Source organism: Symsagittifera roscoffensis, chromosome 8 (assembly GCF_963678635.1).
Source record: "Symsagittifera roscoffensis chromosome 8, txSymRosc1.1, whole genome shotgun sequence".
Taxonomy (NCBI): Eukaryota; Metazoa; Xenacoelomorpha; order Acoela; family Convolutidae; genus Symsagittifera; species Symsagittifera roscoffensis.
The window spans coordinates 29,132,080-29,144,756 of record NC_087069.1 but is presented as its reverse complement, the minus strand read 5'-3'; the positions used below and the strand labels follow the sequence as shown (position 1 = coordinate 29,144,756).

Genomic DNA, 12,677 nt, shown 5'->3' with positions numbered 1-12,677 from the left:
TGCTACTTTGGGTCTTTTTAAGGCAGCTTGGCAGTACATACCATGTGCTTTGACATGTGATTAGTAATAAGTTAACACAGTTGATACCTTTTCAATTTTCGATTTCCAAATCAATATATTTCGAGAGTTTTGAAATGAATAAGTTATACCCAATATGGCTTCACAACTTCTATGCAAATTAGTGTGGTTGACTAGCTTATTATATTCCAAATTATATCATGCTAAGTTTGAAGCATCCTTTTACCGCTTGTATTTGGTTTTGATAAGCGCCAAGGGAACGGTTGTGTAATGCAGCCAACTGGAAAACATGAATGGCCGAGGACTGAGGATTAATTTCCGTAGAGGTCATATTTTCCGAACTCATTAGGTTTTTTGAGCCTTTTAAAGCTACTTCTTGGTGTTTGTTCGCTTTTGCTTGCGGAGCGCAGTTTTGCCTCTGTGTAAAAGGAAGGCAAACTACACTATTGAACAGCAAAAGTGTGAATGTTACTTGATCGACTTCTAATTTCGAAAATTGTTTTTAATTATCAGATTTCCCAGCGAAATAAGAAATTCAGTGATAATTCAGAAATTAAAAAAAAAAGATCATAAATTGTTTTAGAAATTCAAAGAGCTGTAAGGCCGCCATCCATTCTTTTCTTTTAATTCGAAAAATGAGTCAGTTTTTTTAAGAGTCGATGAATGGAGTTCAGGTTCTTGGTGATTTTTGATTTTTTTTCGAAAAATAAGTCAGTTTTTTTAAAATTCTATGAATGGAGTTCAGGTTCTTGGTGATTTTTTTTTCAGGAAAAAGTCTTAAAATGCCTTAAGTGCTCTAATAACTACAGATGTGCATTCATACATATTAATGCATTTTTGAATGCTCTTAGGTGCATATGATTTTTTATGGAACGGAAGTGGAATTTAATTTTTAAATTTCCAGCGGAATATAAATTTCACCTTTTGATCCAGTTTTCTCAGGTTGGGTTTCGTTATCAAAAAAGCGCCAATCATAGGTTGTTCTAGACATTCAAAGAGCTTAAAGGGCATCTACTTTTTTCTTTGAAATTCGAAGATGAGATTTTTTTCAACAAGGTCAGTGTTTTTTTTTTAGTTTTACTTGCTTTCATTACTCTTTTCCAACTGTTAGTTACCTATGTTCATTTTTTAGGAAAAGTCTAGAAATTTTAGAAATTTTACTTTAACGCGTTTTGACTTCCGATTTCTTTTCAGTTTGACAGTTGATTTTCTAGTTGATTTCTTTTCAATTTCTTTTCTTAGAAGGAAGGCATACTTCACTAGCGAACAGGAAAGGTGTAAAGGTCACCAAAAACGTGATCGACTTCTAGTTTCGAAAGTGGAATTAAATTTCAGATTTTTCAGCGGAATTAAAAGTTTACCCATTGATCCAGCTTTCTCAACTTGGGCTAATTTAATGAAATAAAAAGTGTGAATCATAAATTTTTATAGAAAGTCGAAGAGCTTTTAGGGCATCTATTTTTTTCTTCAACATTCGAAGTTATTTTTCAAAATTTGGTCATTTCTGTTTTTGCTTTACTTCCAACTGCCTGTTGGCTATGTTTTCTATTTGCTTGAGTTAATTGATTCTTTTCCAATTTTTTGATGGCTTTGTTTTGTTTCATGGCTAGTGTTTGCTTTTTCCTTTCTCTTATCAGAGTCAATTTTAGGCATTTTGTCGCCTGTGTTTGTGAAGTTCAGCTTCGCCTGTGTGAAAATTTTGACCATTGTGGCACCCCAAATAAAGCTCTTTGTGTAGTACGATTTTTTTTTTGAGTTATTGATTTTAACCTAGTCGCAGAACAACTCCCCTCCCTACCACATTTTTCTACCTTTCTGTGAAATATTGTGGGTTGAAACATTGTTTTGCTCTTTTAGGGCCAAGGAGCTGTTCGGACAGTTGTCGCAGTGTATGCGCAATGTGGGAGTTGAAGTGGCAAACCCGGACACTCTTGAGCTAGATAGGGACAGGGCAGAGGACTATGTAGCCCAACTTAGAGCCAGGATGAAACGTGAAGTAAGCACATCAGATCAGACATTTTCTACTCACAGTGCTGCCGTAACTTTGTCATCGATTTTTCGCCTAGAACATTTCGGTTCACTTAGTCTAATTATGGAATTAGGATCTGGTATTAATGAAAAAACCAAATATAAGTAAGTACACTTAGTCATGGTAAACTAAAGTGTAAACTAAAAGTGATATGAATTTCTAGCGGTTAAGCGGTAGAGGATAAAAATTAAATTTTTTATACGCATAGCCGAAACTACTTTGGAGCTTGTTTTATGGAAAATATGAAACGAAATTAATTGGAGTTCAAAAGTATTGAGTTAAGTTCGATGGTCTTAACTCATAGAGTAATTTCGGATAGGGTACACCGTCTGCTCGTCACGCTATCTTATTTTCGGCCGGATAGATTCGTGCAACTTCTTAGTCTAATACCGATCCTAATCTTACTCTTATACTATCTAGTCTCAGGTTGTTTAACTAGTCTCTGCTAGGCTCAATAGATCTAGGGTATACTGGTTTATTGCGGCTGCTGAAGTTCTCTTGGAGAGGCAACTAATTTCTAAGTTAAATTCAAATCTCTCTGGTGCTGAGATTACAAGTAATCTCAGCACTTACAAATAAGTGGGTTGTTAGTTAGATGGATCATGATTGGTTAATATTAAATATTTTACAGTGGTAAAATATCTAATTTATCCAATCATAAAATGTAGTTTAGATCAGGTTCCAGTATCAATGAGAAGAATACATTTTTTCGAATAGCCTTTTATCAATCTCGAATATCTCAGATTATCTTGAACTAAGATACTGGGCTCGAATAATAGAAATGCTGTCTTTAAAGCTGAAACAAATATGTGACTTTTAAATGGACCCACAATGTGATTGCTTTTGTTTTTCGGTAGCACGATTTCTATCAATTAAATGGTCGATGCTTGAGATCGAGGAAAAATTAGCCAGCTCAGAAAAAACCAAAAAACTGCAAAACAATGCTTCAACAGCTGTTATCCGCGAAGAGCTGAAATGCTCGTTGTTTGGTTCTTATTTCCCTCTTCTCTCGGGTGTAAATTGTTGAGAAATAAATGCGGAACTTGTTTCAGACACAGCTAGTCATGACTGTGTTCAGTACCCAGAGAGATGACACATACAATGCTGTGAAGAAGCTGACCTGCAGTGAGAAGCCGGTGGCGTCCCAGTGTGTGTTGTCGAGGACACTGGGCAAACCACAGAAGCTGAAGAGGATAGCGCTCAATATTGGACTGCAGATGGTGGCTAAATTGGGGGGCCAGCTGTGGGAAGTGAATATCCCGCCAAAACTAGTAAGGAAAATTAGTCAAATAATCAATAAAAAACGCCTTCCACTTTTTCCTCGTAATCCAACCTCGTCATAAAATTACAATTTGAAGTTGTTTGCTAATATTCATACGACACTTTGCATGAAAGAAATGTGAGAGCTGTTCACTTCACGGTGACACGTTATAATGCAGTTGAGAAGATCAAAAGTCATTTTAAATAGGCTTTCGTAAATCGAGTATAAGAGAAAATATAAGAGTATAAGAGAAAATAGGCTTTCGTAAATCGAGTATAAGAGAAAATCAAAGAAGGGGGACTGGTAAAGAGCCAATTAATAATAATAACCCTTTCGATAAGCAAGGGTATTGCAATCGGTTACTAGACTATTTTTCCCTTAAATAACGTTAGGCACTGGATTCACTTCTCTGTCCTCTCTGTCCTCGTTGCAAATCAAAATCCTCTTCCTCTCTGCTGCAAATAATAAGCATGTTTTGAGTTTCTAAGTATTTTAAATATCCCAGCTTTTCGAAATATGTTGGTTGTATTTTTTTCCAACTCGATTTGTAAAAATAAAATTTTTTATTTAACTCTTTTTTTTTCAGATCAATAAATTTTGATCTATGTTATATGGACTTAGAGGCCTCATTTTGAGCCGTTTAATAAGCAAAATGTTTTTTTTGTGTGTGTGTTTTGAGGGAGTGGTAAACTTAAATTTTTTTATATTTTTCAAACTTTTTTTTCGGATTTTTGGTTTTGTCCTTTTTTCGGCTTGATAGGTTTTGGGCCTATTGTATATCGCTTCTGTTGCCTCATTTTGAGCCTTTTGATAAGCAAAAAGTTTGCTGTGCGCCTGTGTGGGTTGTGAGGTAGAGAGGAACTTAATTGTTTATTAGTTTCAAAAATTTTTGTCTAACTTTTTTGAACTTCGTTTCTGTGTCCTGTTTTTCGCTTAATCTTATTCGGCAGGTTTTTATTTCTTGAATGGCCTCATAATGCGCCGTATGAAGAGAAAAAAGTTTTTTGTGTGCGTGTGTGTGTATTGAGGGAGAGGTGAACTTCCATTTTTTTCATTACTTTCAAATTTTTTCGGATTTGAGTTAGAGTAATGAACATAGTGATTACTCGTATATTAGTCTTGGTTTTTTTTTTTGGTTTTTCAGGAAAAAGTCGTAAAATTTGTTCACGCATAATTTTGATTTTTTGCGATTTGACTTGTGATAAGTTCAGTGCATTTCCATTGTTAAAAGGAAGTTTAGTGCCTTCCATTGTTATCGAACCGCAAAATCCCAGCGTTAGTGACCTCTTATTGCACCGTTTGATGAGCAAAAAGTTTTTTGTGTGCGTGTGTGTGTGTTTTGAGGGAGGAACTTTTTTTTCAGTTTGAAGGGTTTCTGCTCAGATATTTTCGGCATTGTTACTGCTTGATAAGTTTGCTTCCGATACTAATTTTGCATTGTTTTGTCCGTGCGCGTTTTTTTTTTTGAAATCTATCTCTATACATTTTGATTGATGTGATTGCATGTATAGATAAAGAATTTTGACATTCTTATTTTTATTTTTTGGCTGATAGTTTTTCGGCTTTATTGTTGACTAAGCTCTCTGTTTAGTTTCCGAAATTGTGTATAGCACTTTGACTTCAGTACATACATGACACTCGTGGAAACTATAACGAAAATAAAGCCGGCAGCTTATAAGCTGGAATTCAATCGAAATATTTCAGCGAAAGAAAATTTTGTTTTGCTGAAGTCTTTCGGTTGAATTTCAACTTATTGGCTGCTGGCTTTATTTTCGTCGGCTTATTTATCTTGTTTCTACAATTTTCCGATAATGTTTATGAAATAGATAAGATCTTGGCGCCAAATACTCGAATTCCTAATTTTAAAACCATTGTGACCTCTTAGAAATACTTCGTTTTTCTAGATCATTTTTTTTTCAAATGTAATATCGTTGGGAGTCCTTTTTATTAGTTCTTGAGCGTTATGCTGTTTTAACCCTGTATTTGTTGTATCGCAAGTGTTGCGAAGCTCACCCTCGACGCTGTGTAATAATAATAAATTAACTTACGAATCAAGCACATTACAGAAAATATTTACCATACATGTACAATTTTGGTGACGCCGATTCGATTGGTCACCGTAAGGCTACAAGGTCAGAATCATTTTTAAAAATTATTCGCTTGTAAAGAAACATGAAGCGAAATTTCGTAACTGGCGACAATTTTAATGAGGCGACAGTTCGCAACAAGAAGTTAAAGTGCAAAAACTAATTTATGAGCACTATTCCTCGTGCAGAATGTAAGCCAAGTGGAACAAGCGTATGCTACTTGCCAATGCCTTGTTACGAATTGTCGCTTGTTACCAATTGTCGCTTGTTACGAATTGTCGCGCTACCGTAAATTTTGTTTTGTTATTTATCGGGTTCAATGGATAAAACTCAGAGATAACCCACCTTTCATGGTATACCGTTGGGACTGATTCAGGAGCCCAAATAGTTGACAAAATTATACCTAATCATGAAATTCTCCATTTTGCAATGCCGTGGGAATAGCATGATGCATTGTCTAAACAACCAAAAAAAAACGAAGAAATAGCTTAGAAAAGAGAAGAAATAGCTTAGAAAAGAGAAGTTTTTTTAGCTTTAGTTTGTCCCTTAGTGGAATTGTGTTGAGCAATTGAAAGCTGTGGTAATCATTCTCAAATGTGCAATTTCGGGAAAATTACTGAAATCGATTGTAGATGTTTGATTTGAGAAGCTGAAAAACAGTTTTCTTTTCAGCACCGAGCGATGTTCATCGGCATTGACGTATACCACCAGAAGGCAGGAAAGACAAACAGCGTGGTTGGATTTGTAGCCACAAGGAACCCAGGAGCCTCGAAATACTTCTCCCAGACATTTGACCAGGGCCAGAGAGAGGAAATAATGACCAATAATTTGAGACAGGCCACAATATCTGCTATCCAAAAGTTCAAAGAAGTAAGTCGCTTGATATATAAAAAGATAAGGTATGTTATTCTGCATATTATGTATTTTAACAAATCCATTATTATGACTGGAAAAAAACAATATAATTTAAAATTCATTATTTTAATTTCAAATCTGACGTATATCAATTCTGTTCGAAGGTGATTCTACCGATCAGTCCCATTTCAGAAAAAAGAAAACATCTATCATTTCATAGCGCCTACAATATGCATTTATTTCGAATAAAAACGAATAATCCTAATTATTGTAAGCCATGGTCACAGAATCTGATTGGAATACTTAGTATTTCAAAAGCGCTGAGAGACCTATAGAGTAAAAAGGTAAAAAGCTGGAAGTTTCCTCCAGTATTCCTCAGATAATGTCTTGATTCCAGAAGTGTGTGGAAATCAGGAAAAGGCCTGAGGTGACATTTTAATCTGAAATGATGCTAAGCATGATCTTATCTGAACCAATGATAAAACTCGAGACTGAAAAAAATATATTCTGTTTGGATAACATTCAATTAATCTGTTTTGTTTGGTTCTTGCAATTTGTAATCTCTCAACCAATATAGTAAATCTCAATTCTTTACTCGTTTAATAGTATGATGTTGATACACATGATCTCTGATTAATGATGACAATTACTTCTGAACAGCTGTATGTTGCATGTTGCTCCTTTCCTTTATGGATAAATCGTCTTAATTATAAAGGAATGAAGGAACGGTTCTTCAATTATGACTTATATAGGTGGTGTTCACGCTCTAATTTGTTTTTTTTTGTAGTTTGAATTTTGATTTCACTTTCAGTTCAATTCAGATTAATTTGCTTAATGGAAGACAATTTTGCGGTCTTGAGTAAAAAAGTCAAAAGGCGGCAAAAAAGGTTAATTACTTCAAGTTACAAAGCTTAAGAAGTTTTCAGTGGTGTAGAAAAATACCTATTGATCCAGTTTTCATCAAGTTTTATCAAAATTGTCATCATAATATGTTTTCTTTCAAATTGTTTTTTTTTCCGGATTTCTTGATTATATTTATATTGTTCGAATTGTTGTGGCTACGTTCATAGTTCTTTTAGGTCAACAGAGGTGCATAATTGATGCGATAGTTTGATGTGTTGTTCTATCGGTTTAACTATCATTTCCGTTAACTAAACCATTTTGTCTGGTTGATTTATGATTTCTTACTAAGTTAACTCCAATTTCATTTAATAAATCGAAGGAATACTACGCTTTCCAATAAGAAAAATGCAAATCGACCAAGAAACGAGGAAGATTTTTCTCAAAAATCTATATTAATTTTTATCGATCCAGTTTTCTCAAGTTGTGTTTTATCAAAAATGTGCTAGATAGAAGATTCTCGATAATCAAATAGCTGTAAGGTGAGATATTTTTAGTTGTAAAATGCTTCAAAAAATCAAATACGTCGTTCGGTTTTTGTGAACTCCTTGACAATTTTCCATTTGACTGTTGGCTATGCTCCATGTTTTCAATGCATTTTAGTCTAATTCTGTAAAAAAAAATGTCAACGACTTTTCTCTTTGATCAACTACAAAATCGTTAAATTTAGTCTAGCTTCCTAGCAGTCGGTTTTTGATAAAATTGATTAAGTTTCAATGAACAAAATCAAGATAGTCTTGTCTTTTTTCTTTCAAATTTTGTTTATGTCAAAGTTGATTTTTAGTGATTTGACTTTTGATTTCTTGTTAAGTCGGATTCCAATTAGTATTCTTAGTGGAAGGGAAATAACGTTTTCCAATTCCGTATGTGCAAATGGAGTAAAAAGGGCAATCGACTTTAGTTTAGAAAGTGGATTTAATTTATAGATTTCTCTGCGGAATAAATAAATAATACTTTGATCCATGTTTTCCAAATTGGGTTATCTTCATCTAAAAAGTCATTTTTCTAGACCCTTTTTGGATCATTCTGATGTAATATGTACATTGATGGTCTTGTCTGCAAATAGTTAAAGAGCAGAAATGGTGCGTCACGGTCACTCTCTCCGCTGGACGGTAATATCCTTTTTATCTCGTGGCCATGTGTTTGACTATTTTAGTAATTATCATGGCAAACCGTGATCATGGTTGAACAATCATGGCAAACAACTCACGCATCTGGCCTTTTCGAACCGTAATAGAGGAGAGGAGCGGTGGTTGCGTCTGCCCCTCTGAATCGAAAGGTCGAATCGGTTGTTCGAGGAGGCCACTATGATCCGTGCTTGTTGATTGAGGGTGAGGCAACATTACCCAGCCCAGAAAAATAGCCAAAAAATTTTTTTAGTTCTTAAACAGGGGCACAACAGCGGTTCTTCGTGATGAGCTGAACAGCTCGTGTGTTGGTTCTTTCCTTTGTGGATAAAGCGTCTTAAATTAAAAAATTAATATTGATTGATTTGCCGAAATTTAAAGGAAACTTTTGTTCAGGAGAGTAAATTTTTGCCCGACTCCATAGTCGTGTTTCGGGATGGTGTGGGGGACCACCAAATGGACATCGTAAAGGACACAGAAATTGCATTGATGAAACGAGCCTTCTCTGATATTTCACCCGAGTACAGTCCTCATTTTTGCGTCGTAGTTGTCCAGAAGAGAATATCTGCGAGGATTTTTGCAGTAGACAGAAGCGGAAATATTGGCAATGCTCCTCCAGGCACTGTGATTGACCATACAATCACAAAACGGGGCACCCGAGATTTCTATCTAGTATCTCAACATGTGAGGCAGGGAACCGTTACGCCTACTAGATATGTGGTGCTGGAGAACACGCCAGGAGGCGCCAAGGAGCAAGTGTCGTTGGATATTGATACGATACAGAGGTTACAGACATTCTGTTTTTGTACACTTGCTGGAAGTTATCTCGCACATGCTTTTATAGTAATAATAATAATCATAATTATAATAATAATAATTACCCTTGCGATCAGCAAGGGTATTGCAATCGGGTACTAGACGTTTTTTCCCCTTAACAACTTTGTCCACAACATCTGCACTTCTAGAGGATCTTCGCTTCCTGAGAAAGATACCTAAGTAATATCTTCTTCCAGAAATTAGTTCAAACCCGATTCAGGTAGTAATTATTTTTTCAAAAAATTTCTCAACTTTTTCGTGTTCGTGGTTTTCGTCCTAGTTTCTGTCGGTTACTTTTCCGGTTTTTTAAACGCCATTTTTTTTTATCTGGTAGGGTTTTTTTATTGTTTTACTTTTGAAGCATGGGTTTTTTCCAATTTAAACAGTTTTCACTAAAACTCGAATTTCACAAATTTGTAATTTGCCATGTCTGGTTTTGAGTTTTCTTATATTTTTATTTATTTTTTCTTTTTTTTCAGACGCTTTGGAAAATTTTTTCTTTTTTTCAAAATATTAGTTTTTCTCAAAAACTACTCTGCCAATTTCCAAAAAGAATCCGCTCACTCGCTCATGTGTCTGTGTACTCACCTAGTCTCTTTTTACCTTACCCCGCTTTCTACAGCTTTCAAAAAAGTGTATGAGGGGATTTTTGACCTATATATTTTTTTACATTTCCTCAAAAACTATCCTCTCAAATCAGAGATATTGGTTTCAATGGATAGAACTGGTTGTGGGAAGCTTTCCTGCATTAGCTTCTACGACCAAATTTTTTACACAAGTTTGTATGGCTCTTAAAAATGTCAATTTTTCGATTTTTTGAACTTTCAAAAACTAGCATACCAAATATTAGATTTTTGTTTGCTTGTGGGGAGTTCCCCTGCTTAAGCGGTTACACCCAAATATTTTCACTCAAAAAGTTATGACCCTCAGAAAAGTTTTTTTTTGAAACTTTTTGACTTTTCTCGAAAACTACCCTCCCAAATCGGAGGTTTTGCTTCAAAGATTAGAACGGGTTGTAGTAAACTCCGCTGCATAAATGATTACGCCTAATTTTTTTTACACAAAAAGTTGTTTCCTTTTTTGACCATTTTTTTTGAAAATTTTCGCGAAAACTGTCCTCCCATTTCTGAAATTTTAGTTAGTTTCATTCGAAAGAACGTGTTGTGGGGAGCACCCTTGCAGAAGCGATCACGCCCAAATTATTTCGCAGAAAAAGTTATGACCCTCGGAAAAGTCAAAAATTCGATTTTTGACCTTTTTTTGTAGTTTTTTTTTCGACAGCTACCCTCCCAAATCTGAGGTTTTGGTTCCCATGAGTAGAACTGGTTTTGGGAAGCTCCGCTGTATAAGTGGTTGCGCCTAATTTTATATCGGAAAAGTCAAATTACCCTTGTCTCTCCGCATCAGTACAAAAAATTCAAAAATTATCTAACAGGTTTTTCCAGCTTTAGCTGGCCTCTAGCATTCAAACAGTTTATGTTTATCTTGTGTGCACTTATTCATTTTATTTTGCGTAATTCCGAGAGCAAAATATTTCCGCTTGGCATTATTTTTTTCAGTTCGGATGGGTCAAAAAAACTTTTAATTTTTATGAACTTTTTTATGACAACAGTTTTGTTTTCGGCTCAACAGGTTTCGACCCAAAGTTTGCCTCCTTTCTTGCCGCTCGGTAATTTTTTTTTCATTTATTTTGGCTTGTTTATGAACTGCATCCGATACAAATATTAACTTTTTGTAGCTGTAATTTTTCAACTTTTGTCTATTTTTCAACTTCGTCAATTTTTCCAAGTAATTTTTTCTAACATAATTTTTAAGAAATATTTTTGACTTCTGCCTTTTTTTCATTCACTATGTTGTAGCGCAATGTGTTTTTTGAATCGCAAGTGTTGCGAAGCTCAGCTCCGTCTCTGTTTAATAATAATACTAACGATTAGATCGCCTGTTTCAGTCTGGCCTTCAAGCTGACCTTCCTGTACTATAACTGGCCCGGAAGTGTCCGAGTTCCAGCTCCATGCCAGTACGCGCACAAACTGGCTCAACTGGTAGGCATGAATATAGGCAAATCGGCCCACCAGCAGCTAGAAGATAAACTCTTTTATCTATAAATGAAAATGGTCAAAGCCAAGAGATAAAGTCAAATACAGATTCGACATTTAAAAAAAAAACTTGAGTCAAGTTGACATGAAACAAAAATTCAATAAACTTATTTATAACTGCAGTTATTGTGTTATTGATTTAGATGGATAATGTTCAACCCGCAAATTTAGAAAACTAGAAATTAGAAATTCGTTCTAAGATTTCAAGAGCAAATTTTATCAAAATGCCAACAAAATATTTGACCTTCATTCAAAGCCTACCATGAATTTTATCTATACTCTTATTCGCTTACTACTAGAAGCGCCAAAATTGTGAACTAGATATAGTTGTATTTGTAATATTTGAATGGTATTCATGCTCTTCCTCTCAACGCTTAGTTTTTTATAGATTTGGGTGAGTTTTAAAAATGAGTTGTAAAAATGGAAAATCAAAAGTTGAAAAATGGGGTACATCACATTAAATGGTGTTGTAGAAATTGTGAACTGGTTCACTTCGCCAGTTTGTGGACGCACACTGGGAGGCGTACATGCTATACTCGTAATCCTTAAGCACACTTTCAACATTTGATTCTATACGGGCCTGAACATTATGCTTTCATAAAATTTGTCAGTTTCAATGTTCTTATCGGTATAAATGTACCCTGAATTTTTAGATTTTATACGTCTGTTTGTTTTATTCGTTGTGTATTTATGCAAGCAATGCTTGTGTTAAAATTAAATTTACGAAATCAATATGGTTCATCTCCAAGTTTTTGTTTGAGAAAAGATGGATGCAATGTTTAATTTAAGAGTCATGATCATAGTAAATACTCTTTTATACTTCTTGGTGAATTTTTTGTTTTGGTTAAGAGTCGGTGTATGTAGTTCAAATTCTTATATAGATCGTGATGGTTTCTTTTGAAGACTTCTTCTAAAAAAAACTAAGTCTTCAATCTCAATTTTTACTTTTCACGGTTTGACTTACAATTTATTTTCAAGCTCAGTTATTTTCCTTTGTTAAAAGGAAGGCCAACTCGTCAATCGAACAGCAAAATGTAAAAGTCACGAAAAACGTAGTAGATTTCTAGTTTCGAAAGTGTTTTTACACCGAAGACTTTAGTCAAGGTGTTATGGTATCGTGTAACGGGTTTTTTTTTTAATGTTGTCTGTTGTCAAGTGTCGACAAATAACGTCCACAGTTATCAATTATCATGTGGGCTGGACTATATCGCGCTATGTCACGTGATTGCGTATGTTTGTTTCTTTATTTGTTCATCTTTATTTATTTAATTATCTGTTCTTCTATTTATTTAATTATGTTTAGTTTGCTTATATTTATTTATAATTTATGTATGTACATATTTATTTTTGTTTATTTTTATCACGTGTTTTGTTTATTTATTTAATTATTCTTTCTTTCATTTAGTTTTGCTTTTATTATTTCTGCGTGTGTATTTATTTAATTTATTTATTTTCATTTATTTATATTATGGGTCTGTTTGTTTGGTT

The 12,677-nt window shown here is 34.4% G+C and overlaps 1 protein-coding gene across 1 annotated transcript in view; it reads left to right on the top strand.

Annotated features, from left to right (window-relative positions):
• Positions 1-11,881, top strand: part of LOC134852880 (piwi-like protein 1) — a 50,838-nt gene extending 38,957 nt beyond the window's left edge. Inside the window, exons 14-18 of the mRNA XM_063868724.1 lie at positions 1,876-2,014; positions 3,100-3,318; positions 6,068-6,265; positions 8,674-9,062; positions 11,042-11,881. Coding sequence (XP_063724794.1) covers positions 1,876-2,014; positions 3,100-3,318; positions 6,068-6,265; positions 8,674-9,062; positions 11,042-11,198 — 1,102 coding nt within the window. The 3' untranslated portion in view covers positions 11,199-11,881. The remainder of the gene's footprint in view (positions 1-1,875; positions 2,015-3,099; positions 3,319-6,067; positions 6,266-8,673; positions 9,063-11,041) is intronic.
• Positions 11,882-12,677: the final 796 nt, after the last annotated feature.